This window comes from Petaurus breviceps, unplaced genomic scaffold (assembly GCF_028583685.1).
Source record: "Petaurus breviceps papuanus isolate PSGF00001 unplaced genomic scaffold, PetGlider_PUasm1.0 140, whole genome shotgun sequence".
Classification (NCBI taxonomy): Eukaryota; Metazoa; Chordata; class Mammalia; order Diprotodontia; family Petauridae; genus Petaurus; species Petaurus breviceps.
Genome location: NW_027185698.1, coordinates 48,924,344 through 48,950,923, shown reverse-complemented (window position 1 = coordinate 48,950,923; position 26,580 = coordinate 48,924,344). Strand labels below are relative to the sequence as shown.

The 26,580-nt window shown below is 44.3% G+C and overlaps 1 protein-coding gene and 1 pseudogene across 1 annotated transcript; both read right to left on the bottom strand.

Annotated features, from left to right (window-relative positions):
* Positions 1-423: 423 nt before the first annotated feature.
* Positions 424-26,510, bottom strand: VPS16 (VPS16 core subunit of CORVET and HOPS complexes). Its single transcript, XM_069072278.1, has 24 exons — positions 26,317-26,510; positions 8,129-8,217; positions 7,837-7,934; positions 7,460-7,588; positions 7,071-7,215; positions 6,742-6,857; positions 6,434-6,556; positions 6,227-6,282; positions 6,002-6,091; positions 5,757-5,851; positions 4,952-5,028; positions 4,200-4,331; positions 3,983-4,110; positions 3,830-3,865; positions 3,642-3,750; positions 3,360-3,494; positions 2,908-3,016; positions 2,391-2,488; positions 2,187-2,294; positions 1,842-1,919; positions 1,338-1,507; positions 1,119-1,215; positions 790-893; positions 424-690 (listed from the first exon to the last, which is right to left on the bottom strand). Exons 1-24 carry the CDS (start codon positions 26,367-26,369, stop codon positions 546-548), a joined length of 2,520 nt encoding a protein of 839 aa, XP_068928379.1. The 5' UTR covers positions 26,370-26,510; the 3' UTR covers positions 424-545.
* On the bottom strand, positions 17,961-19,743 carry LOC138150921 (mediator of RNA polymerase II transcription subunit 19 pseudogene; annotated as a pseudogene).
* Positions 26,511-26,580: the final 70 nt, after the last annotated feature.

Here is a 26,580-nt window from a genome sequence, read left to right as displayed (position 1 = left end):
AGGGGCCGTCAGTCAGGAGCTTTGCCCTGTGACAGTTAAGGAAGTGCCCTGGCCAGCCTGGGCCTACATTCTTGTCCCTGCTTCAGACAGGAACTCCTGGAAACCAGACTAGCTCAGGGACAAACCCTAGTGGGACTCCAGGAAATTAGCTCACTTTCACGCAGGACTTTATGCTTTACATGTATGACCCCATTTAGTTGTATAATTACCATGTTGGCACCACAGGTATTGCTACCTTTTTACAGATCAGGAAACAAGTTGAGAAGCAAATGACCCAAAGTCAATGGGGTCGAAGAAGAGGCCATAGGAACTCCAGACAATCTGGGAGCATTGAACCAGCTCCCTGATCCAGAAAGAAGTCAGCAATTCTAGTCTTGAGGGGCTGCCGAAGGAGCCAAGCAGTCAGGATAGACACAAAGCGAGGCCTGTGAAGTGTTTAGACTTTATTTACAGCTCTAGCCAAAGCAGGCTCCCACGACCCTTTGAAACCCTTCACAGCCACTTCGGAGAAGCCTGCAGTGGGGAGGAGCGTGGCACAGTGCTCCTCACTTCCTCTGTACCAGGGTCCGGGCACGCTGGATTTTGTCAGCTGTGGCTCCATCGGAGGCCCCGGTGCAGTGTGACAGGACCAGGCTCAGCTCTGCCTCGTTGCGATGCTCAATGGCCACATCTGCAGCCTGCGCCACATCCCTGCAGGACAGAAGGGGTGGGAGGGAGTCAGGCCAGGGCTCCCCCTGAGGCCTCTCCCTCTGCACAGACCTGCCAAAGCCTTCCCCTCACAAAGCATACCCAATGAGGAGGAAAGCCTTGACTTTCTGCTCAGGGCTCACGCGGGCAGCAAACTTCTTGGCCTCGAATTTGTTGCGACGCTTCATGCACACTTCCACAAAGGGCTCAGGGAGAATGAAAGGGCAGGAGCGTGACTACCCCAGAACTGAGCTTCAAGGTCCAGCCTGGTCCTGCCCTGCTCCAAACCCCTTTCTCCAGGAGAGGGCCCTTTCGGCCACCCCCACCTCCCCCAACCCTGGCCCCAGAAGCTTCTTGTGGTGGATAAAGAAAGGATAAGTTTCTTCTGGAGTGGGGAGCATAGGGGTAAGGACTGGGAGGCCCCTCCTCACCAAATACCCAATGGGTGATTTCTTGCTCTTGGAAAACTTTTCTAGTTCTTCCCAGTCCTCTCGATCAGCCAGGGCAGTCAGTTTTAACCACCAGAACCTGTGGTAATAGGGAAAGGAAACAGACAGACAAGATCACTGGCAGCCCAAAGGAGGTGAGAGTAAGAGCTAGGATTTGGAGGCGTGCTCAATGCCCAGCCTGGCCCCAGGATCCAGCCGTACCTTTTGTCAGGGATTCGGAAATCCCGGGCCAGCTGCTCGGCACGCTTGTTGTTCCCACTGAGGAGCAGTGAAGTCACCGTGTCGTGCAAGGACAGGTCCAGGAAGTGCCCACCCAGCTCGTCCTCCAGGCGCCGCTGGAGCCGCAAGAGTCGCATCTGCTCTTCTGTGGCCTGGAGGGGTAGAGGACAGTTAGACCTCTGAAGGAAGGAGGAGAAGTAGATGTGTGTGTGTCTGTGTGTAGGATAGAGGGAAAAACTAACAAGCAGAGAAGACCGGATGCCTCCCAGGGCAGGGACCACTCTGTGGGTCACAGGATATCAACACAAAGTCCACCCCCCTCATTTCACAGAGGAGGAAACTAGGCTGAGAGGGAGACTTGCCCCAGTTCACACAGGAAGTCAGTGACACAGCCAGGACTGGAACTCCACTTCCTGACAAAAGGGCTTTGGGTTAGAGAAGGAGTGAGGGTGGAGGGTGGGGTGGAAGGAGGGTGAGACCGCCAACCTTAGCAGCAAACTCATTCTTGGCCTTGTAGTACTCATCAGCTGCAGTCTGGAGGGCTGCCACTCTGCCCTCGATCCGCTATAGAAAAAAGGGGCAGAGCCTGGTGATCTCAGAGCAATTCCTTCTCCTCCAAATGGCCTACCTCCTCTGACTCTGAAGCCCGACCCTCACTGCCCTCTTCACTTTCTCTAGCCCCTAGCAACCGTGCCTCAATTCTTCTCTGGGTCACATGCGGGAGGAGGGGATATCTCAACGGATCCTCATCTCTGGGAACCAAGGACCGCCGCCCAGTGCCCCTGGCCAGCACTCTGGGCCCTTTCCCACAAAGTGGCCCAGGCCCCTGACCTCCTCAGCAGCATAGCTGGCCCGGATGTGGAAGCTGCCAAGCTCTTGGTGATTATCATCCTGGTTGTATAGGTCCTTCAGTGTCTCCAGCTCCTGGTGCTTACAGAACTGGGGAACCAGTCAGGATGAGGCTTGTCAGTCAGAACCAGGCAAGGCTTGCCGTGAGCCTCACCCTCCAACGTGCCCCTTCCTCCTCTCACATACCTGTCGATACAGACTCAGGGCCACAGGCTGGTTCCTGAGGGTCATGAAGAAATCTCCACGATTCAGTTCATTCTTTAGGTGCAAGACAACTGTAAACACTGTGGGGCCAGAAAGGAGTCACTAAATGCTTCTTCCCAACCTGCCACCACTACAAGAGAAGCCCAGGGGTTGGGGGACAGACTGACCTTTGCCTCTCCTGTGGACAGCAGAAGAACTGAGGCAAATGCCTAATGTGGGGCCCTGGTAACTTGGGAAAGGACATGAATAAACATCTAAAAGATAAAGACCCCAAGGGCCCTGGGAATAAGAGTTTAGGGTACACTAGATGTGGAGGCCAGAACCAAGAGTGCAATTAGAGAAGTCTTTAGAGGCAGAGAAAGACCTGGCCATAACTACTTCCAGCTTCTCCTGTCCAAGTCACCAGCTGCAAACCCTGAAGGAACTAGGTTGCAGCTTGGTTCTCTGACTAACTCACACGCCTGGCCTTCTCCCCCATGATTCCCCCCAGGGGTCTCACCTAGGTCTGTGTCCCCACTCTCGATGGCTTTACTCAGGGCCAATTTGCTTCTCTTCATCTTCAGCAGAAGCGGCACCTGCTCCCCAGATCGAGGCTCATACTCCAAGAGCTGGGGAGACAGAGAAGGAAGGGGGAGAGGTCACAAGACAGCAGATTCAAAGCTGAGGAACAGCACAAAGACAGCAGTCGTGAAGGGCTTCCCCCAGTGACAAGGGAAACAGATGTCAGCTAACATCATCCTCTCTCTTTACAGAAAAGGAAATAGAGCCCCAGAGTCATGCAGGGCAGAGCAGGGCTCTACAGCAAGCCCCACAAAGGAAGCATAAGAAGGAGTAAAGCATGAAGGGGAAACGAGTGAATGTCAGTGTGTGAGAGTGTGTGTGTTTGGGGTTTGGGGGGTGGGTGTGTGGGTATATGGGGGAGTGAGAGATGAAGAGGAAAAGCCCTCAGACCTTGATGGCAAGCTCAGTCCGGCCACAGCCATAGGCGCGGGCAGCAATGTCTGAGTAGGAGACCCCTGGTGTATCCCCAAGCTTCTGGTTGATGGCACGAGCAACATCTTCATCAGACACATCCTTCTGCTGCACCTGGAGACAAGGGGAGGGCATGTAGGGGAGGCATCAAGGCCCTCACCCCAACAAACCCTGGGACTGCTTTCCATCTAACTTCCCAGGGCCTCCCTTCTACCTACTGCCAAAGTGCTTCAGGCTCTCTGAAAACACCCTGACTTCTACCTTGTAACAGGCCCAGTGCGCCAGGATGCGACTGACGCCCTGAACCTCAGGAAGTCGAAGGTACTCGCAGATCTGGATGGCCAGAGGATAGAGTTGCCGCAACACCAGCCTAGGGGTGAGGAAAGAAATGGGGAAAAGACTTCCCCAACAGTGGCAAATGTCCCTCAGAACCCTGCCCCGTCACGCACCTGTCCAGCAAGACTTCAATAGTGAGCTGCTTGTATCTGAATAACAGGTAAGGAGCCAAACAAGAGATTACCCCTCCACCATCACCTCCCCTCTGATGGAAAGGGATCCCCACGGGGCAATGTCAGCACCCCTCAGCCAGGGGAGGAGGATACTGGGTGTAGGTGAGGGGGATTCCAATGGGATAATCCCGCACGGCATTGAGCACTCTCAAGTCCTGACACATGCGCACAAAGGTGTCTGGTGGAAACTTGTCAATAAAGCACTTTCCAAAGGAGGCTGCCTGGAATGGACAGGAGGTCTGTGAGGGCGGCCAGGCTGCCAGAGGGAGCCAGCACCACCTCCTGCTGCCCCCTCCCCCTTCCTACCCACCCTGAGCAGGCTCTTCTGCATCTCAGGCTGGTGCTCATGGCCTGCAGCCTCGATACACTGCCGGACGGCCTGGGGCAGCTGCTCCCGCTCCTGGATCTCCCGGAGGTACTCATCTGCCTTCTGGCTTTCCTTCTAAAGGTGGAGAGGAAGCAGGTGAGTGTCACTGGTCACGACCCCCAGTGCACTTTCCACCTCCCTCTCTAGTGGTGGGAGCCAGTGAGAGAACAGAGGGACCAGGCAGCCATCCTAATGTGTTAGGGATGAAGTGAAGGTCCTGAGTCCCCTAAAAAGGATCTGCCCAAACATTTCCAAACTCAAGAACTCTTGTACCTTGAGTCTCTCCAGGGCCACAACTCTCCCACATCCTTGGGATAGAGGGGAGGGAAGGGAGGTGGGATGGCCTGGACTTTAGCCTAAGACTTTTCCCATCCAGCTTCCAGAGGGACCCAGAGGAAAGTCTAGCACATGAGGCAATTTCTGTGACTCCATCTCCGTCTTGGGTCTTCTCAGCCTTCATCTTGTTAGATGGGAGAGGCCTCATCCTCATGACCTCCACTGCCTTCCACCCCTGCTTCCCCTCGTCACTTTGAGTATAAGTCCTTGTCCCCAGGAGCCTCCAAGCACACGACATGGATAAGGAGAAAGCTGCCCAGCCTGGCTATTGTACAGTAAGGACAAGGTAGTAAGGAAGCCGGACAAGCCCCAGTGCTCGATGGGAGGTTGGGGGAGGTTACAGGGGCTCAGGGTTTCACCTCATATTCCTTCTGGGCTTCTAGAAGAAGGGCTCCTGGGGCCATAGAAGCAATCCTGAAGATCTCTTCACTGGCCACTGTGGATGTGGGAAGGAATGGTGAGTGTGCAGTGCCTGGAAGCCGAGGATGGAGGCCCAGCGCTCTTCTCTCTTCAGTACACAGCAAGTCCCCCCAAAGCAGATAGTGCCTTTCCCCCTACCGTGTTTCCCCGATAATAAGACACTGTCTTATTAATTTTTTGGACAGAAAATCACCAGAGGGCTTATTTTCAGGGGAGGGCTTATTTTAATGAACATTGACAGCAATTTTAATAAACAGGTAAATGTGAACAAAAAAAATGTACCTTTATTCAATAAGCAAATCACTGGGGAAGAACAGGATGATGCGCTCATTGCTGCAGCTCTGATTGGATGCAGTTCGGAGCGCAGCGTGCATTTCACCGGGAGGGGGGTGGGGGGGGCGACGGTGCATACAGAGGGTACCGTAATGTAGCATGTAGCACAGGGGATCACCTTCACTACAGTAGCAATCTCAATAGGGCTTATTTTCGGAATAGGTCTTATTATCGGGGAAACACGGTATAACCAGAGGCTACCTTCCCCTAGCCCTGTCAAGTCAGTAAGCATTTATTAAGTACCACATGCCCAGCACAATTTTGTGTCTGCCCTCTGGAGGAGGTCTTTCCTCCTGGTGTTCTTGGTCTATAGTCTAGGCCCAGCTTCTCACAGAAGCCCCAGGACACTCTTTCTCTATAGTCTGGGGCTTTCTCCCCATGAGGCGCCTCCCCACTAGTCATAGCCCTCACCTGGAACTTCATGCAAAAACTCATGGACATTTCGTGAGAAGATGCGGACTCCATCCAGCTCAGGCACGAGGTATGAATCCTCTTCTAGTACAAACCTGTAGCCTGTCAAGGAAGGCTCAAAAGGGAAACAGGACAGGAGAGGAAGGGCAGGGGATCAAGGAAGGGAAACGTGTTCTCAACCACCCTCAACCTTCCAGGATCCTCCTGTAATAAATACCCCAAACAAAGGGGAGCCCCAAGGATACTGGATGCTTTCAGGTGCATCACCAGCCACCAGCAGCCGTCGCTCCCAGGCCACCACGACAGCCTTCTGCTTGCCCTTTGGACGACTGCACCTGCCATGGGGGACACAGTCGGACACATCTTGTCAGAGGTCACACAATTCACACTACCCCTGCCCTAGGACTCAAGGTAAACAACCAGTCTCCCTCTGAGTGCCATACCAGCACCCTCCCCTCCTTCCTCCGTACCAGGCCATCTGCTTGGGCGGGGCTCGGATGCTGCAGTTGAACTCGTACAGCTTCTCCTGGGGTAGGCAGGTCACAGATGACATTAATGTTCCTCGCCTCCTACAGATCCCTCCCCCTCAGTGTCCCATAGATGATTCCTAAAGAATGGTCTAGAGAGTCCTGGGGTAGGTACGGATGACCAGAAATTAAGGTGTCTCTGTGGCTCACCTTAAGTGAAGCCAGGCCCATCCAAATGTAGCCGGTGTCGGAGAATAACGCCAGGTATCGATGATTGAAGGACACAGCCATGTGGAGGAAGCTGCCCACTCCCGGAGCCAAACCAGGGGGTACCTGGAAGCAGAGCACAAAGGCCCCAGCCCCAGTGAAGAGGTGCCATCCCTTGAATGCCACAGATCCTCCTGATCTCATGAGAAGACAGTGTGCGAATGTGCTTGTGTGCAGTCATTCGCTCTGGCCCTCCCCACCATACACCTGCAGCCCTGGAAGGGGTCATAAAGTACATTCTATTTACTCACCACCCCCGAGCAGGCTGTATTGTCTAACAAGTAGAGGTCAGGACCTATGGCTAAAAGCACAAGGGTCACTCGGTCTTGGAAGAAAACTGTCCAGCATGAAGGCAGAGCCTGGAGCCCTGGAAAGAGAAATTAGCATTGGGGAGACTGGGGTTCCAGAAGCCAAGGCCAGGGTAGAGGAGCAGGGCCTTGCTCCCTAGCGTCCATTCCTATAAATTTCTTATCACTGGCATGTCGGGAGCAGACACGTCCACCTCCCCCTTGTCCCAGGCACTGCCCACACCTCAAGGCTGGACACAGTGGACAGTACCCAACACCTGAAGAGGAGGTACCTGGCACCTCGGGCATCCTGCGAAGCTTGAGGTCACCCACATTGGCAGTGAGTGTAAAACGATAGGCACCGGTGAGGATGGCGATCCCTGACCCAAACTCTGTGTGGAATACCCGGGCATCCAGAACCCGGTTCTGGAGCACCTCCTGGATAGGCCAAGGGCAGGGAGACAGGGAGGAGCAGTTACTTGCCTACTGATCTCTCCCAGATGTCCTGACTACTCATCCAATCTAGTCCTCATGGTCACTAGGACTCAAGCCTGTCTCTGCCCCAGCCACCCTGCTACCCACACCCCTGTCCCAACCCCAGCCCTAGCCAACACCCCCCACGCCCCGCCCACCCCAGCCACCACCAGCCCCCATCACAATTCTCAGTCTGCTTCACACCTACATTGCCCATGCTGAAGTGTCTCCGGAAGTCACCATGCAGACCATAGACCAGCACAGAGCCGTCTTCCTGCACACACAGCAGCTCCTCTTCTGCTGACCAGCCCAGTAACACCACCGGCCCACTCTTCCACTGGATTGGGGGGCCAGAGAGAATGTTAACAAGGCTGATGGGAAGCTCCCTGGGAAAGGGTACAGGAGGGGGAGGAATTCTGGGGCCCCAAAAGGAGGTGGGAGGGGAGGGCCATATTCTAGCCTGGGGTTGGCAGGCAAGGGGTGGAACCAAAGAGATACATATGCAGTAGGGAGTGACATAGGGTAGAGGGGGCCCCATATGCTGGAGCTGGAGAACAAGGACCACCCTGGGGCCGGGGAGCATACCAACAAGCTGGCTAAAGCCACTCCAGAGGATGAATAAATCTGAAGTAATGGTCGAACACTGGGTGACTTCTCTTTCTTCCAAAGGTTTCTCAGCAGAGCTGGGGAAAGGGAGGTATTACCCAGATGCAACTCCACACCCTTGCCCTTGGACCTACCTCCTCCCAAGACACAATCTCCCCTAGGCTGGAAAGTCAGAAGGGCTTTATGGGGTTCAGGAGGGAGGAAAAAAGGACCAACAGAACCCAATGGGACAAGGGAGGAAAGAGAGGCTCTGCGACAGAATGGCCCATACCGATGGGGCCCCCATAAGGAGCTGCAGCTACCAGGCAGTCTCTGAGGGGTTCTTTCAGGTCCCAGTCCATGCTGTAGAGCTCAAACTTCCTGCCATACACAGAAAAGAGCCAAAATCAGTGTCAGGGTAGGAAGCCTGCGGAGAAGACTCCCTGGGTCTACTAAGCTCAAAAGAGTTCACAAAAGAGACTCCAAGGTTTGGAAGGAGAAGCCTGGGTAAGCCTGGATGACAGAAGGCTGAGAGACCTAGGTGACAGAACAGATACCCCCTAAGGAGAAAGGCAGAAATGTTGACTCAGACCTGCCCTCCAAGGGGAGTTCCTACTCTCAGGGGGAAGAATCTGCTGGGACAGAAGAGCCCTTCAAATACGGAAGAAAGCAACTGAAGAGAGGAGAAAAAGCTACCCCTAGAAGTGGGGCAAGGGGAGGAAAAGAAGGGAATAAGCATTTCTATGGTATCTACTATATGCCAAGCACTATTCCAAATGCTTCACAATTATTATCTCACACGAGCTTCACAAGAACCCTGGGAGCTAGGTGCTATTACTATCCCAGTTCACAGTTGAAGAAACTGAGGCAGACAAAGGTTCGGTGACTTGCCCAGAATCATAGAGCTAGAAAATGTCTGCACCTGGTTTTGAACTCAGGTCTTCCTGACTCCTGGCCCAGTGCTCTAACTACTGTACCAACTATTACTACTGGCAGTAATAGTGAGGTTCTCAGAAGCTCTCTGCATTATGCTCTGCCTCGTTCAAACAAGACCAGCATACCTCAGGAATTCACTTTTTTTTTGCTTTTTGGAAGGGGAAGATAGGGCAATTGGGGTTAAGTGACTTGCCCAAGGTCACACGGCTAGGTGGTTTTTTGTGTGTGTGTTAAGTGTCTGAGGCCGGATTTGAACTCAGGTCGTCCTGACTCCAGGGCTATACCTCAGGACTTCAAAAGAAGCTCTTTAAAGCTGGAAAAAAAAAAAAAAGCACTATAAATGTAAAGACTTATTTTAGGAAGTACCATGGTGTTGTAGATAAAGTGCCACACCTGGAGTCAGAAGATCAGAGTTCAAACCTTGCCTCAGATGTTTCCTAGCCCTGTGACCCTGGGCAAGTCACTTTACCTCTGTTTGCCTCAGCTGTAAAATGGGGATAATCATAGTCACCCACTTCACAGGACTGTTGTGAGAAGCGAATGAAACGACAGAAAGTGCAAACCTCAAATTGCTATAAGATCTGTGTGAGGTAGCTCAGTCATGTGACCTCTCTGGGTCTCCACCCTTTCACAGACAGATTCCTAGAAAAATCTGTCTACACTTCCACACTTCCCTGCAGGAAGGGGCTTGATGAGCTCTGAACCGGCCAGCAGACATTTCCAGCCTCCTCGACATCTTCATGGTACTGGGTACTTTGGGTTAGTTTCTCATGTTCAGGGCAATGCTCACCCCTGCTTCTCTTCCTTTCTGTCATACTGCTTGTGCTCAGCCTCCTTTGCAAGACTGCTGGTCATATTTCCTGCCCTTCCATGTGAAGGTCTATCCTAGGGCTCTGTCTTAGACCCTGGTCTCTTCTCTGTATCTTTTCCCTTGGTATTCTCAACTCCCAACCATCACCTCCATGTAGCTCATTCCTGAACCTATACAATCATCTCTCATCTCTCTCCTGAGTTCCAGGCCCACATCTCTACCTGCCAGTTTGATCTTTCCACCTGGGTGCCCCAGAGGTATCTCAGACTTATCAAACTCCCTTATTTTGGTTGAGGACACTACTGTCCTACCGGTCACTTTGGTTTTCAATCTGGGAATGACTTGACTATTCCTTCTCCCTCACCCCTTACATGAAGTCAACTACCAAATCTTGATTATACCTCTCCTCCTTTTCTCTCCCCCCCAGAGACACTCCTGCAGTTTAAGCCTTCTCACCTGAATGACTGCACCACCACTCAGCTGGTCTCCCTACAGCCAGTGCTCTCTAAGGCACTAACTGCAGCACACTGACTCAAAAGGTTTCAGTGTCTCCCTATTGCCTCTCAAATAAAAAATGAAACGCAAAATTCTCTCTGGCATCTGAAATCCTTCCCAACATGCCTCCAACCTACTTTTCTATACTGATTTCACATCAGTTCCTTTCCCATAGTCTTCATTCTGGCCAAACTAGTCTATTAGCCATTGCCCAGAACTGCCAACATTCTCCCATCTCTGTATGAGCAGGTCCCCATGCCAAGAATGTTTTCCCTCCTCCTTTCTGCCTCTGGGAACACCTCTCATTCTTGAAAGTTGAGCTCAAGTGCCAACTCCAAAAAAGGGCCTCTCTTAGTTCCTTGAGGCTTTTTGTTCCCACTCCCCACCCCCAATACTTTGGACACACTTTGTATTTGAAAGGTAGTGTAGAATAAAGGATAGAGAAATGGTTTTAGGGCCAGAAGACTTGGGTTTGAAGCCTACCTCTGATACATTCTAGCTGTGTGACCCTGGACAAATCACTCAAACTCTCTACTTTTCAAAAAAAAAATTATTTTTAGCTTTTAATATTCACTTCCATATGATTTTGAGTTCCAAATTTTCTCCCCCCGCCCAAGACAGCATATAATTTGATATAGGCTCAACATACACATTAATATTAAACCAATTTTCACATTACTCATGTTGTAAAGAAGAATTAAAAGCAAAGATAGGAATCATGACAAAGAAAAAGAGAGCGCACAAATAATATGCTTCAATCTGAATCTTCGATTCAGACTCCATAGTTTTTTTTCTGGATGTAAACAGCTTTTCTTTTCTTCTTTTCATTTCCTTTCCTTTCTTTTCTTTCTCTCTCCCTCCCTTCCTGTTTTTTTTTTTTTTGGTGGGGCAATTGGGATTAAGTGACTTGCCCAAGACCACACAGCTAGTTTTTGTGTTAAGTGTCTGAGGCCAGATTTGAACTCAGGTCCTCCTGACTCCAGGGCTGGTGCTCTATTCACTGTGCCACCTAGCTGCCCCCTGAATAGCATTTTCTATCATGAGTCTTTTGGAGTTGTTTTAGATACTTGCATTGCTAAGGATAAGTCTATCAAAATCAGTTTTTGCATACTGTGACTGTTACTGTGTATGATGTGCTCTTGGTTCTGTGCACTTCATGCAGTATCAGTTCATATAAGTCTTTCCAAGATTTTTTAAAGTCTACCTGCTCATCACTTCTTATGGCACAATAGTATTCCATTACATTCACATACCACAACTTGTTCAGTCATTCCCCAACTGATGGGCATCCCCTCAATTTCCAATTCTTTGCCACCATAAAAAGAGTTGCTATAAATATTTTTGCAGGTCCACATAATTCTAAAACTAAGTTGCAGAGTAGGTGCCAGTCTGCTGTCTACATGGTAAAGGCAGTTTCCATACTGGAAGTACCAATGAAATCACAGCTGCACTAAAAAAAAAACTGCACTGACTTATTTGAGTACATGTTGTTTCTCTGGGTAGAACACAAGTTCCTTGAGGGCAGGGAGTGTTTTGTTTTTGTTATATGTAAGAATATATTACATATGTATATTTATATATAACATATGCATTATATACATACATGTATGTATATTATGTACATATTATATATGTGTATGTTATAGTACATAAGAAACCACCTTTCTCAGGGGCAGGCCGGGAAGCTAGGGCGCAGGGTAGGCCTGAAGGAAGCCTGACCAACGAGGGGGGCAAGTCGTCCCACCAACCACAAGGGCCACTACCAGGCCTTTCACCAAAGGGCTGGGACTGGAAAGAGCAAGGTAAGAACCAAATGCAGGGGCCCCTGTCCAGGACAGCAAATACTCCTGGGACTACCACTCCATAGCCCAGGAAAAAAAAAAAAGCCCCTATCAGGACCTCCCAGGACCAGGATGGCAGAGCGAACCCCCCCCGCCCCAACCCCCCCCCCCCCAAACATAACTATTGCCCCAGGGCAAAACTCTCAACAGTAAAGGCTTGGGAACCCTAGAGGAAGGGTGTGGCTAGGGCCCTGCCTCAAAATGGGTAGAAAGCAGACTGCAAAGACAAAGACTCTGGAGTCCTACTATCCTCAGAGGGAGGAACCAAACTCAGAGGGAGACAATGTGGACTCCACACCCACAGCTGAAACATCAACAGGGAATGGGTCCCAAGCACAGAAAGCATTCTTAGATGAGCTCAAAAGGAACTCTGAAAACCAAATGAGAGAGAAGACAAAATTAATAATTATTTTAAAATCAAAATTGCATAATTAGAAAAACATTATAATGAAGAAAACAGCTCCATAAAAGGAAAAGTGTATGATATGGAAAAGGAGCTCCAAAAACTAACCAAGGAAAACGATTTGCTAAAAACCAGAATCAACCAAATGGAAACAAATAACTCTATGAGGAACCAAGAATTAGTCAAACAAAACAACAAGAATGAAAAATTAGAAAAAGAGGTAAACTATCTCAATGGAAAAATAACTGACCTGGAAAACAGATCCAGGAGAGATAATCTGAGAATCATAGGCTTACCAGAAAATCATGATGAAAAAAATGAGCCTCGACAACATTCTCTAAAAGCTCATTAAGGAAAATTGCCCTGAGATACTAGAACCTGAGGGTAAAATAGAAATCAAGAGAATCCACTAGATACCTGCTGAAAGAGATCCCAAATTGAAAAGTTCTAGAAATGTTGTGGCCAAACTCAAAAACTACTAGGTAAAAGAGAAAATACTTCAGGTGGCCAGAAAAAAAAAAAACCAATTCAAATATCAAGGAACCACAGTGAGGACTGCACAGGATCTGGCAGCCTCTACACTGAAAGATCAGAGGCAGTAGAATTCAATTTTCCGCAAGGCAAAAGAGCTCGGGTTACAACCAAGGATCACCTATCCATTGAGACTGAGCATATTCTTCCAGGCAAAGAGAGGGTCATTCAATGATATAACAGATTACCAGACCTTTCTGATGAAAAAGCCAGAACTCAGTGGAAAATTCGACCTCCAATCACAAGATGCAAGAGTGACATAGAAACATAAACAAGGAAAACACATACACACACACACACACACCCTGTTATTTAATAAGAGCAAATTGTTTATAGACAAGTAGAGGGTATGAGTATAAATTACACAAAATGATGATTAAAAAAAATCTTATTAAGGACTACAAAGGGTCTGCAATGGAAGAAGAGGAATGAATGAAGTGAAAAAGGGTAAATTATGCCACACAAAGAAGCATAAAAACAATATAGCAGAGGAAAAGAAGGGAGGGAGATGAATATTATTAGCTTTTCCCTCATTGGGTCTGGTGCAAGGAGGTAATAACAACCAGTTAAGCATAGGACTCTATGGAGAAGAGACGCAAAATGTATCATATTAGAGGGAAAGAGGGGAGGGAGAGGAGCTTCTTGTGAGATCTGTTCCTGTCACTTTTGGTGCGAAGAAGAAGTAATATACTTCATTAAGTATAAAAATATCCTACAGGCAGTAGGAGGGGAAAGGCCTATGAAAGGGGGGGGGGGTGGTTAGAAGGGAAGGAAGAAGTAAGTGGGAAGGGGAGGAAAAGGGAGGGGAGCTGATGAGGGAATACTGAGGGAGGCAGTGGTCAAAAGGAAAATTATTAAGGAGGGGAAGGGAGAAGGGGAGAAAAAATATAAGCATTAACAGGGGAGGGAATAGGATGGAGGGAAAGAAACAGATAATAATCATAACTGTGAATGTGAATGGAATGAACTCTCCCATAAAACGCAGGTGGATAGCAGAATGGATTAAAAATCATAATCTTACAATATGCTGTTTACAAGAAACCCATCTGAAACAGAGGGATACACACAGGGTAAAGGTAAAAGGCTGGAGTAAAATATATCATGCCTCAGCTAAAGTAAAAAAAGCAGGGGTAACAATCCTTATCTCAGATAAAGCAAAAGCAAAAATTGATCTAATTAAAAGAGATAAGGAAGGAAACTATATCCTGCTAAAAGGCACCATCAAGAATGAAGTGATATCATTACTTAACATATATGCACCAAGTGGTATAGCATCCAAATTCCTAGAGGAGAAGGTAAGGGAATTAGAGGAAGAACTAGATAGCAAAACTATACTAGTGGGAGACCTTAATCTCCCCCTCTCTGAGCTTGATAAATCCAACCTCAAAATAAACAAGAAAGAAATTAAGGAGGTGAATAGAATTTTAGAGAGGGTAGGTATGACAGATCTCTGGAGAAAACTGAATGGGGATAAAAAAGAATATACCTTCTTCTCAGCGGTACATGGCACATGTATTGACATGTACTAGGACATAAAAACCTCACAATTCAGTGCAGAAAGGCAGAAATAATAAATGCATCATTCTCAGATCATGATGCAATAAAAATCATATGCAATAAAGGGCCAAGGAAAGACAGACTAAAAACTAATTGGAAACTAAACAATTTAATCCTAAAGAATGAGTGGGTCAAACAAAAAATCATAGGAACAATCAGTAACTTCATTCAAGATAATGATGATAATGAGACGACATACCAAAATTTGTGGGATGCAGCAAAGGAAGCTCTTAGGGGAAGTTTTATATCCCTGAGTGCATACATGAATAAATTAGAGAAAAGAGAGGTAAATGAATTGGGCATGCAATTAATTGAAAAAGCTGGAAAAAAACAAATTGAAAATCCCCAATTAAATACTAAATTAGAAATAATGAAAACCAAAGGAGAGATTAATAAAATTGAAATTAAGAAAACTATTGAATTAATAAATAAAACTAAGAGCTGGTTTTATGAAAAAAAAAATTGATAGATCTTTAGTCAATATGATAAAAAAATGAGTATGATTTAAAAAAATTTGATATGAGTATCAAAAATGAAAAGGGTGAACCTACCACCAATGAAGAGGAAATTAAAACAATAATTAGGAATTATTTTGCCCAGTTGTATGAACATAAATTTGACAATCTTAGTGAAATGGATGAATATTTACAAAAATATAGGTTGCCCAAATTAACTGAAGAGAAAGTAAATTACTTAAATAACCCCATCTCAGAAAAAGAAATCAATTGAATAAGTCATCAGTGAACTCCCTAGGAAAAAAATCTCCAGGGCCAGACAGATTTACTAGTGAATTCTATCAAACATTTAAAGAACAATTGATCCCAATACTCTACAAACTATTTGGGAAAATTACAAATATGGTATTGATACCTAAATCAAGAAGAGATAAAACAGAGAAAGAAAATTATAGAACAATCTCCCTCATGAATATAGATGCAAAAATTTTAAATAAAATATTAGCAAAAAGACTACAGCAACTTATCACAAGAATAATACACTTTGATCAGGTAGGATTTATTCCAGGAATGTAAGGATGGTTTAATATTAGGAAAAGCATCAGTATAATTGATCACATCAACAATAAAACTAGCAAAAACCACATGATTATCTCAATAGATACAGAAAAGGCTTTTGACAAAATACAGCATCCATTCCTATTAAAAACACTAGAAGAATAGGAATGAATGGAGCCTTCCTTAAAATAATAGGTAGCATCTATTTAAAGCCATCAGCAAGTATTATATGTAACGGGGAGAAGCTAGAAGCATTTCCAATAAGATCAGAGGTGAAACAAGGATGTCCACTATCACCCCTCTTATTCAATCTGGTACTAGAAATGTTAGCAGTAGCAATTAGAGAAGAAAAAGGAATCAAATTAGTCAAAGAAGAGACCAAGCTATCACTCTTTGCAGATGATATGATGATATACTTAGAGAATCCTAGAGAATCCAGTAAAAAACTACTAGAGACAATAAATAAATTTGGCAAAGTTGCAGGATATAAAATAAACCCACATAAATCCTCAGCATTCCTGTATATTTCTAATGAAATTCAACAGCAAGAGATAGAAAGAGAAAACCCATTTAAAGTTACTGTAGACATTATAAAATATTTGGGCATCTACCTGCCAAAACAAACCCAAGACGTATATGAACACAACTACAAAACACTTCACACAAATAAAAGTCAAATCTAACTAATTGGAAAGACATCAATTGCTCGTGGCTGGGTCGAGATAATATAATAAAAATGACAATTTTACCTAAATTAAATTATATATTTAGTGCCATACCAATCAGTTTACAAAAAAAGTATCTTATAGAGCTAGAAAAAATATTAACAAAATTCATTTGGAAGAACAAAAGGTCCAGAACATCAAGGGAATTAATGAAAAGAAATGCTAGGGATGGGGGACTAGCTATATCAGATTTTAATCTGTACTATAAAGCAGCAGTCCTCAAAACTACTTGGTACTGGCTGAGGAATAGAGTAGTAGATCAATGGAATAGATTGGGTACATGAGACTCAGCAGTCAATGACTATAGTAATCTAACTGTTTGATAAACCCAAAGACCCCAGTTTTGGGGATAAGAACTCACTATTTGACAAAAACTGCTGGAAAAACTGGAATATAGTATGGCAGAAACTGGGCATAGACCATTATATAACACCATATTATCAAGTCTAAATGGGTGTATGATCTAGGTATAAAGGCTAATACTCTAAGCAATCTGGGAAAGCAAGAAATAGTTTACCTGTCAGATTTGTGGAGAGGGGAAGACTTTATGACCAAACAAGAATTGGAGGGCATTATAAAATGCAATATGGATAATTTTGATTACATTAAATTGAAAAGCTTCTGTACAAACAAAGCCAATGTAACAACCAGGATTAAGAGGGAAGTGGAAAATTGGGAAAGAATTTTTACAACCTATGTCACTGATAAAGGACTCATTTCTAAAATATACAGAGAATTGAGTCAAATCTATAAGAATACAAGTCATTCCCCAATTGATAAATGGTCAAAGGATATGAACAGGCATTTTACAGAGGAAGAAATTAAAGATATTTATAAGCATATAAAAAAATGCTCTAAATCACTATCAATTAGAGAAATGCAAATCAAAACAACTCTGAGGTACCACATCTCACCAGTCAGAGTGGCTAAGATGACAAAACAGGAAAATTCAAATGCTGGAGAGGATGTGGGCAAATTGGAACACTAATGCATTGCTGGTGGAGTTGTGAGTTCCAACCATCCTGGAAAGTGATCTGGAATTATGCCCAAAGGGATATAAATAATTTCATACCCTTTGACCCAGCAATACCACTTCTAGGGTTGTATCCCAAAGAAATCATAGAAGTGGGGAAAAGACCCATATGTACAAAAATATTTATAGCAGCTCTTTTTGTGGCAGCAAAGAATTAGAAATTAAGGGGGTGCCCATCAACTGGGGAATGGCTGAACAAGTTGTGGTATATGCGTGTTATGGAATACTACTGTGAAATAAGAAATGAGGAGCAGATGGACTTCATATTTACCTGGAGAGGCTTATACGAACTGATGCTGAGTGTGAAGAGTAGAGCCAGGAGGGATTTGTACACAATTACAGACACAACATATGTGTGACGACCAACTTTGATAAACTGGACTCTTCTCAGCAATCCAGAGACATAAGTCAAACCCAAAATTTGACTCATGATGGAGAGAGATGTTTACATCCAGAGACAGAACTGAGATTGAACCCAGATTGAAGCAAACTACCTGCCCCTTTTCGTTTTCTTGTTTGGTTTCATTTCCTCTTTCAGATTCTTCATTCCATCTGTTACAATCCTTCTCTATAACCTGACTAATGCCAAATGTAAAAGTATTTGCAGATACTATACTTGATTGGATGCCGCCATGGGGGTGGGAGGAAGGGGGGAGGGAGAGAAAATTTGAAACTCAAAGGAATTGTGGTAATGAATCTTGTTAACTAAAAGTAAACAAATTAATAAATACCAAAAAAAAGAAACTACCTTTCTTTTAAACTACTAGCCTAAACTCAAAAAACCTCCTTTGTTTCTTTCTTCACACACAGAGGAGCAGTAGCACCACCAGTCCAAGTGTTTTCTAGGAGGAGCCTACCTAGAGGATGGCATGGCAGGGACATGAAACTTGCCTCACATGTGCAGAGTACAGGATAATTTAGTGTGGGTGTTCTTGCCCATTATCTTGCCAGTTCTCTCAACATTCCTCTGGGGCAGGCAGGGATCACAGGATTTTAAGAATTGAAGGGAACCCAAAATCCCATCTAGTCCAATCTCCTTATTTTATAGATGAAAAAAATTGAGACCTGGGGAAAGGAAGGGATTTGTCTAAAGTTTAAAAGAAAGGCTGAGGCCAAGTTGTGCAAGATGGGGTGAGTTTAAAAAACAAAATTGGGTAGGAAAAGGTAAATAAAAGCAATTATCTCATAAAATGGGGTGTGAAAGTAAGAACTGATTCAGAAGAAAACAGGTGGGGGTGGTGGGCTGGTAGTGCTGGAACCCTATTGTCACTGGATTTGGATTAAAGAGGGAACATACACATCTAAAAGAATACAAAAGTCTCCTAAACGTCTTTTTTGTTGTTGTTCAATATGAATCTTTAAAAAAGAAACCAAGCCCTAATAAACCAGTCCAAATCTCAAAGCAGACAAACTGTACAAAAAGACATGGAGAGAAGGCTCCTCGGCAAGGGAAAAGTGGCTCCATTGGGACAGCTGATTGGGCTGTGTCTTACAAAGGCACTGCCCTTCTCACTCCTACTGAATTCACTTCCCTCGCCCCCAGCCAGAGCTGGCCTGGCCTGCATTTTCCCCCAATCACAGGGAAATGCTCCAAGGGCAGTATGTCCTCTAGACTCCAAGGCAGCTTCTGTTGGCAAGTTCAGTGTAGGAGAAAAGAGCTCCCTTGACCTGTGTGTCGTCCAATGGTCTTGTTAACGCAGGCTATTGCTGCTGCTGGCCTGGGAGCTTCCCATGCTGGGGTGCTCGGGACTGTGTTGGTTCTTCTTCTTCTTTTCTTTCTTCTTCCTTTTCCACTCAGGATCTTCTTCCTTTTTCTTTTTCTTGTGATCCGAATCCGATGGAGTTTCTGGGGGGACAGGGTCCTGGGTACGACTCTGTTTGTGCTTGTGCTTATTCTTCTTCTTGGGGGGCTGAATGTGCATCAGTCGACACTGCTCTGGCAGTGGGCCGGCATGCAGGCGGAAGCCAGCCAACATGGTGCCGGTGATGGGGTGAAAAGAGCCCCCAAGGATGGGGGGCTTCTCGATGAGAGGACGGAGGCCACTGTTGTCGTGGGAGCCAGGGAGGTCGATCATCCCTGGAAGGTCTGGCAGAAAATTACTCAGCTTCTCCTTCACCTTCTTCCCACAGAATTTATTGTAGGCATGCTCCAGGTTGTAGTGTGTGATCAGATTGGTGCTACCTGTCAGTTCTGTGCTGCCTGGGAGCTCCCGCATCAGGTAGAAGGGCCCACAACCAGCTGAAGCTGCGGCCCCAGCGGAAGGCGGGACTGTTCCGGGGCCACCACCCGGGGGAGGAGGCAGCGGAGGGGGAGGCTTCCCCGGCCCAAAGCCCAGTGCGGCTGTTGGCGGCTGCGGCGGCTCAGTCTGAACACTAAAAAGCGCTGTGAAGTTCTCCATCACCAGGACTGCTCTGCTGCCACCGACCGCTCTGCCAGCGTCTTTGCCGTGCGGCGCCGGCGGGCTCTGCCGCCACCGGCTCTGCCACCACCGACTGCTCTGCTGCCGCTGGCTTTGCCACCACCGACTCCTCTGCTGCCGCTGACGCAGACTTTGCCACGCCAAGATGAGGGCTCTGCCGCCGGCTTTGCCGTGCCGCGCCACGCCGGCAGGCGCCACCGACCGCTCTGCTGCGCCAAGCCGACGGCTCTGCCGCAACTAACCGCTCTGCCGCCGGCTTTGCCGCGCCAAGCCGAGGGCTCTGCCGTGCCACACCGGCCGGCTCTGCTGCTACCGACCGCTCTGCCCCCGCCGCCACCGGCTTTGCTGCGCCGCGCCCAGGGCTCTGCGGCCACCGAGCGCTCTGCCGCAGCCACGGGCTTTGCCGCGCCACCGCGGACCGCTCTGCCACTGCCGCAGCTGCTACCACTGATGCCTCTGTCCTAGTCTCCTAAACTTCTAAAGAAATAAGAGGGCTGGGGGACAGGATAAGTGAGGGACTTTTACAAGGGTGTGCAGATTAAGATTTAGGAAGGTGGCAGGAAGCATAAGGGAGGAACTCTTAGAGGGGTGGTAGAACAAGGAATAAGAAGGTAAGGGGAGAGAATAAGGTAACAGCTATAGGGTAAAAAAATATTGAGAAGAAAAGAATGAGTAAAAATAAGAGGGAGGGAAATTAACAAATAATAACTGTAACTTTGAATGTGAATGGGATGAACTTATCCATAAAATGGAAACAGCAGAATGGATCAGAAATCAGAATCCAACGATATGTTGTTTATAAGAAACAATTTTAAGAATGAGAGATAGAGTTAAAATGGAGGGCTGCAGTAAAATTTGAGTTACCAATCATGATTTTGGACAAAGTTAAGGCTAAAATAGATTTAATTAGAAGAGATACACAGGGTAACTACATTTTGATAAAAGGTACCATAGACAATGAAACAATATCAATACTGCAGCAATTATGCACCAAATACTAGAGCATTTAAATTTCTAAAAGAAAAGTTAAAATGAATTATAGGTGGAGATAGATAGTAGTACTGAAATAGTAGGAGACTTGAATCTTCTCCTCTCAGAATGAAGTAAATCTAACCAAAAAATAAATAAGACAGAAATCCAGAAAGTGAATAGAATTTTAGAAAAGCTAGATAAGACCACTATCAGGAAAGAACTTAAGTAGAAAGGAGTACTTTTTTCTCAATGATCCATGGTACCTTTACAGAGACTGACCATGTATTAGGAGATAAAATTTTTCAGTTAAAAGCAGAAATTAGGAAAAGTATCCTTTTTTCATATCACAATGGAATAAAAGTTATATTTAATCAGGAATCATAGAAACCCAGATTAAAAACTAATTGAAGATTAAATAAATTAATCTTAAAGAATGAGTGGGTTAAAGAACAAATCATAGACACAATTTCTTAAATCAAAGGACAAATATGAGACAACATATCAAAACCTATGGAATATATAGCAAAAGCAGTAAACAGAAAACTTTATATCGCCAAATGCTTACCTCAATAAAACAGAGAAAGAAGAGACTAGTGAATTGGCTATGCAATAAAGAAAAAATCCTAGAAAATTAACAAACTAAAATCCCCAACTAAACACTAAATTGGAAATCCTAAAATATAAAGGTGAGATTAATGAAACTGAAGATAAGAAAAAAAACATTGAGGGGTGGCTTGGTGGCACAGTGAATAGAGGACCAGCCTTGGAGTCAGGAGAACCTGAGTTCAAATCCAGCCTAAGACATTTAACAGAAAACTAATCATGTGACCTTGGGCAAATCACTTAACTCCAATTGCCCTACCTTCCCCCCTCCAAAAAAGCAAAAAGAAAAATCTTTAAAAAAAAAAAAACCACCATTGAACTAATAATACTAGGAGTTGGTTTTATGAAAAACAATAACAGGCACCAAACAATAAAACAGATAAATTATTGGTTAATTTGATTTTTTTTAAAAGAGAAAACCAAATAATTGCTGTTAAAAATAAAAAGGGTGAGTATACCACTAACAAAGATGAAATCAAAGCAATTGGAGTTATTTTGCCCATGTATATGCCAATAAATTTAACAATTTAAGTGAAATGGAAGAATATTTACAAAAATATTGATTGCCTAGATTAGTAGGAGACTAAAAAAAATTTAAGTAGATATATTTTAGAAAAAGAAATCAACAGATCACAAATGAACTTCCTAAGAAAAAAGTGCTGGGCCCAAATGGAATTGACAAGTAAATTATATTAAAATTTAAAGATCAACTAATTCCAATATTAAATAAATTATTTGGGATAGTAGTTAAAAGGGATTCTACCAATCTCCTTTTATGAAACATCTGAAACAATCTCCTTTTATGAAAGTGATATATAAACCAACAAAAGTAAAAACAGAGAAAGAAAATTATAGATCAATTTCATTAATGAATATGAATGCAAAAATCTTAAATAAAATATTAATAAAAAGATTACAACAATATATTACAAGGATTATACATTATGACCAAATAGCATTTACATCAGGAATGTAGGGATAGTTTAATTTTTAACATTAAGAAAATTATTAACATAATTGATATCAATAATAAGGTTTTTTTAATCATAATTATATCAACAGATGCAGAAAAAGGTTCTGATAATGTACAACACTCATTTCTATTAAAAAACACTTGAAAATATAGGTACACATGTATTCTTCCTTAAATTGATAAAAAGTATTTATCTAAAACCATCAGCAAGCATTATTTGTAATTTGGATAAGCTAGAAGCCTTCCCAGTAAGAACAGGTGTGAAAGAAGGATGCCCACTGTCACAATATCATTTAATATTGTATTGGAAATTCTAGCGATAGCAATTAGAGAAGAAAAAGAAATAGAAGGAATCAGAATAGTGAATGATAATAAAACAATCTCTTTTTTGCAGATGATATACTTGGAAAATCCCAAAGACTCAACTAAGAGGTTAGTTGAAACAATTAATAATTTCAGCAAAGTAACAGAATATAAAGTAAATCCATACAAATCATCAGCATTCTTATATAAAGAATATATATATACATACAGAAGTCTGCAAGAAGAGATAGTAAGGGATACTCATTTTATCCAAACTATATATTCAATGCCATCTCAATTAAATTGCAAAAAAATTATTTTACTGTATTAGAAAAAAAAAAAAGAAAATTCATTTGGAAGAACAAAATGTCTAGAGTATCAAAGGAACTACTAGAGAAAAAAATATAAAGAAAGGTTTAGCAGTGCCAGATCTTAAATTACATTATAAGGCAGAAATTATCAAAATTATCTGGTACTGGTTAAGAAATAAAAAGGTAGATCAGTGGAACAGAGTAGACACATAATTTATAGCAAAAAATAAATATAGTAATCTTGTCTTTGACAACTATAAAAACTTCTGTTTTGGGGATGAGAATTCATTATTCAGTAAAAAATGGCTGTGAAAACTAGAAAGCAGAATGGCAGAAATTGAGCATACAACAATATCCTACACTATTTACCAAGATAAGATCAAAATGGATACATGACCTAAATGTAAAGAGAGATACAATAAGAAAATTTGAAGAACATGGAATATATTACTTATCAGATATATGGACAGTTGAACAATCTGTGAATAAATAAGAAGTATCAGTGTAATGTATAAAATGTTATTTTTTATATAACATAAAATGGATAATTTTGATTACATCAAATTAAAAAGGGTTTGTACAAATAAAACAAATGTAGTCAAGATCAGAAGGAAAGCAGAAAACTGGGGGAGGGAGGGATTTATAGACAGATTCTCAGATAAGTCTCATATCTCAAATATATAAAGAACTTTATCAAATCTATAAGAATGAGTCGTTCCCTAATTGATAAATGGTCAAAGGATATGAACAGGCAATTTTCCAATGAAAAAATCAAAACAATTTATAGTCATATGAAAAAACGCTCCAAATAATTAAAACTACCTTGAGACATAATTTTACACCTTTCAGATTGGCTAAAATGACTGAAGGGGAAAGCAATAAACGTTAGAGGGAATGTGGAAAAATTAGGACACCAATTCGATGTTGGAGGAACTGTGAACCCGTCCAACCATTTTGGAGAACAACCAGGATATGCCTAAAGAGTTATTAAACTGCCTATACCTTTTGACCCAACAACACCACTACCAGGTCTGTTTTCCAAGATGATTAGAAAAAAAGGAAAAGAACTTCTATGTTCTAAAATATTTACAGGAGCTCTCTTCATAATGGCAAAGAACTGGAAATGGTGGGGATGCCCATTAACTGAGCAATGGCTAAACAAGTTGTGCTATAATATTGTGATAGAATACCATATAAGAAATGATGAACTGGTTGATTTTAGAAAAACATGGAAAGACTTGCAGGAAATAATGAAGAATGATTTAGGGAGTTCCATAATCCTTCAATATGATTTAGTCCACCTATCCTCACAGGAAAAAATAGGTGTATCAAGAATGAGATTTTCCAGACTGTCACAAAATTGATCAGACAGCAATATGGTACACTTTGGATAGTCACTGCACATTCACAGTGTGTTAGGCCTGAAACTGAAAATTAGGCAATTTTGCAGAATTTATAATGATGCTAATTCTCTTCCTCAATAAGGCCCATCTTTTTTTTTTTCTTTTGGAGGGAAGGCAGGGCAATTGGGCTTAAGTGACTTGCCCAAGGTCACATGGCTAGTTTTTTGTGGGTGTTAAGTGTCTGAGGCTGGATTTGAACTCAGGTCCTCCTAGCTCCAAGGCTGGTGCTTTATTCACTGGGCCACCTAGCTGCCCCAAGACCCATCTCTTTAACATTAATATTCTTTCATATTTTAATGAGAGATTTTGTGGAATGGAAAAAGTGGTATATTTGGAATAGAGGACCGGTTTAGAATGTGGGCTCTGCCACTAATCACCTATGTAACCTTGACCTCTTTGGGCCTCAGTTTCCTCATTTCTAAAATTTATCTTTGGTATTCCTTGCAACTCTAAATCTATAATCTTGTGGCTATGAGTTATGGAATGCCACAGTGTCCAAAGAACTCTTCAAGTGGAAAAGGATCCACAGGGCACCTAAAGGGTACATAGCGGAACTCAATAGATTGCAACATATAACCAACAATAGCACAAAGAGCAATAAAAGGATGTCAACAGAGAAATATATCATCTGAAAAGGAGGGCTGCCATATGGTGAGAAAGAGCAAAAGGACAGACACTTATCCATGAAATTTCAAGAATATGGATTCAGGGATTAATAAATAGCAAGCAATGCCTAAGAGTCATATAGGATGAGAAAGCATGGATGGGGCACCTGTTGAAAGGGGTACTCAAATTGACAATAATTACAGATCAAGGAAGTTTTATGTAGTTTCCCTAGATTTTGGCAAATCATTTGAACTTTGGGCTCAAACTAATAAAATAATAATTTTTTATTGATGTCTTTTGTTTTTCTATCACATTCATTTAAAATACGTATTCTTCTCTTCCCTACCCACTGTTATGAGGTGTTGTGTTGTTTTTTTTAAATTCCCTTTCTATTTGGCTCCAGCACAGCCATTTTATCTGTAGCCAGCTGAGGCTATGGCAATCCTTTAAAGTGGAATGCTTCTGAAGGTTGCTGTCCCCTTACGGGAAATACATAAGCAAAAATTATTGAACCAACCACTCTCCAGATACCAATCAACAAGCATTTGATAGATGGCTACTATGTCAGATTAGATAAAGACGAAAACGAAATAGTCCTTGTCTTTGAGGAAGTTATATTTTATAGACGAAGACAACATGTAAATAAGTATCTACAAAACATATAAAGATAAATTGGTGTATGGGGAGGGGAGGGGGGTGGAGATCAGGAAAGGCCTCACAAAGAAGGTGGTGCCTGAGCAAAATTTTGAAGGAAACAAGAAATCCGGCAAGAGTGCATTCCAGGCAAGGGAGACAAGAGGCAAAGGCAGGAGATGAATGAAGTGTCCTGTGTGAGAAACAGCAAGCAGGTCAGTTTGCTTGCAACACAGATAGTAGGAAAGGGAGTAATAGATAAGGTGGAAAGGAAGGTTTGAGGCCAGGTCGTGAAAGGTTTTAAAAGCCAAGAAGAGACTGTATTTGGAGTTAGAAGCAATAAGGTATTCATGCAATAGGACTTTCTGGGTTATAGTGTAAAAGGAATTGGTGTTCGGGTACTGGTTGGACTAGACAGCCTTTAATTCAGGGGTCGAATTAACGGGTTTTCATTTTTCAAATAATTTGCATTTCAATATAATTGCTTTTCTTTGCATTCTTATCTTTAAAAAGATTTACGCATAGGAAAACACGGTTCTGGAGAAGGGGTCCATTAAGAACCCCGGACCCTTTCCCACCCGGGGTGGGAGTCTCCGCTTTCTTTGATGCTTTCTGGATAACTGCGTGATCTGTGGGCGTGAGGAAGGGGGGAGGGGCGTTAACCGGAGGGTTTAGAAAGAAGAGGACAGATCGGGGTGGGGAAGGTGCCGAGAGGTGGGTGGGCGTGGGGGGAGGGTAAGAGATGGGGTGATGGAGTGAGCGGTGCATGGGGACAGACGAAGGCGGGGCTCTTGGAGGACCAGGGCGGGAGGGGGACCAGGGGCCCCTGCACGCGGATGGGAGGGGTCGCTCGAGAGTCGCACAAGGGATGAGGAAGCGAGTCCTAAGTCGGCCCGGGGACTCGAGCTCACCGATAGAAGGCCGCTTCCCCGAGGGGGTTCCAGTCCGCAGTATAACAGTCCATGGCTGCGCCCGGATCGCCCCACACCTGGGGGGGGGGAGGGGGTCCACTTAGCTCCGAACGGCCGACCCTTCCTCTTTTCCCTACCGCTAAACTTCCGCTTCCGCCCGCAGCTGTCACGTGACGACGCCGAGGACGCCATCACCTCTGTGGGCACAGCCTTGGCCCCGCCTTCTTAATGGTCCCGCCTCCTCCCGGTCTCAGCTACGCCCCC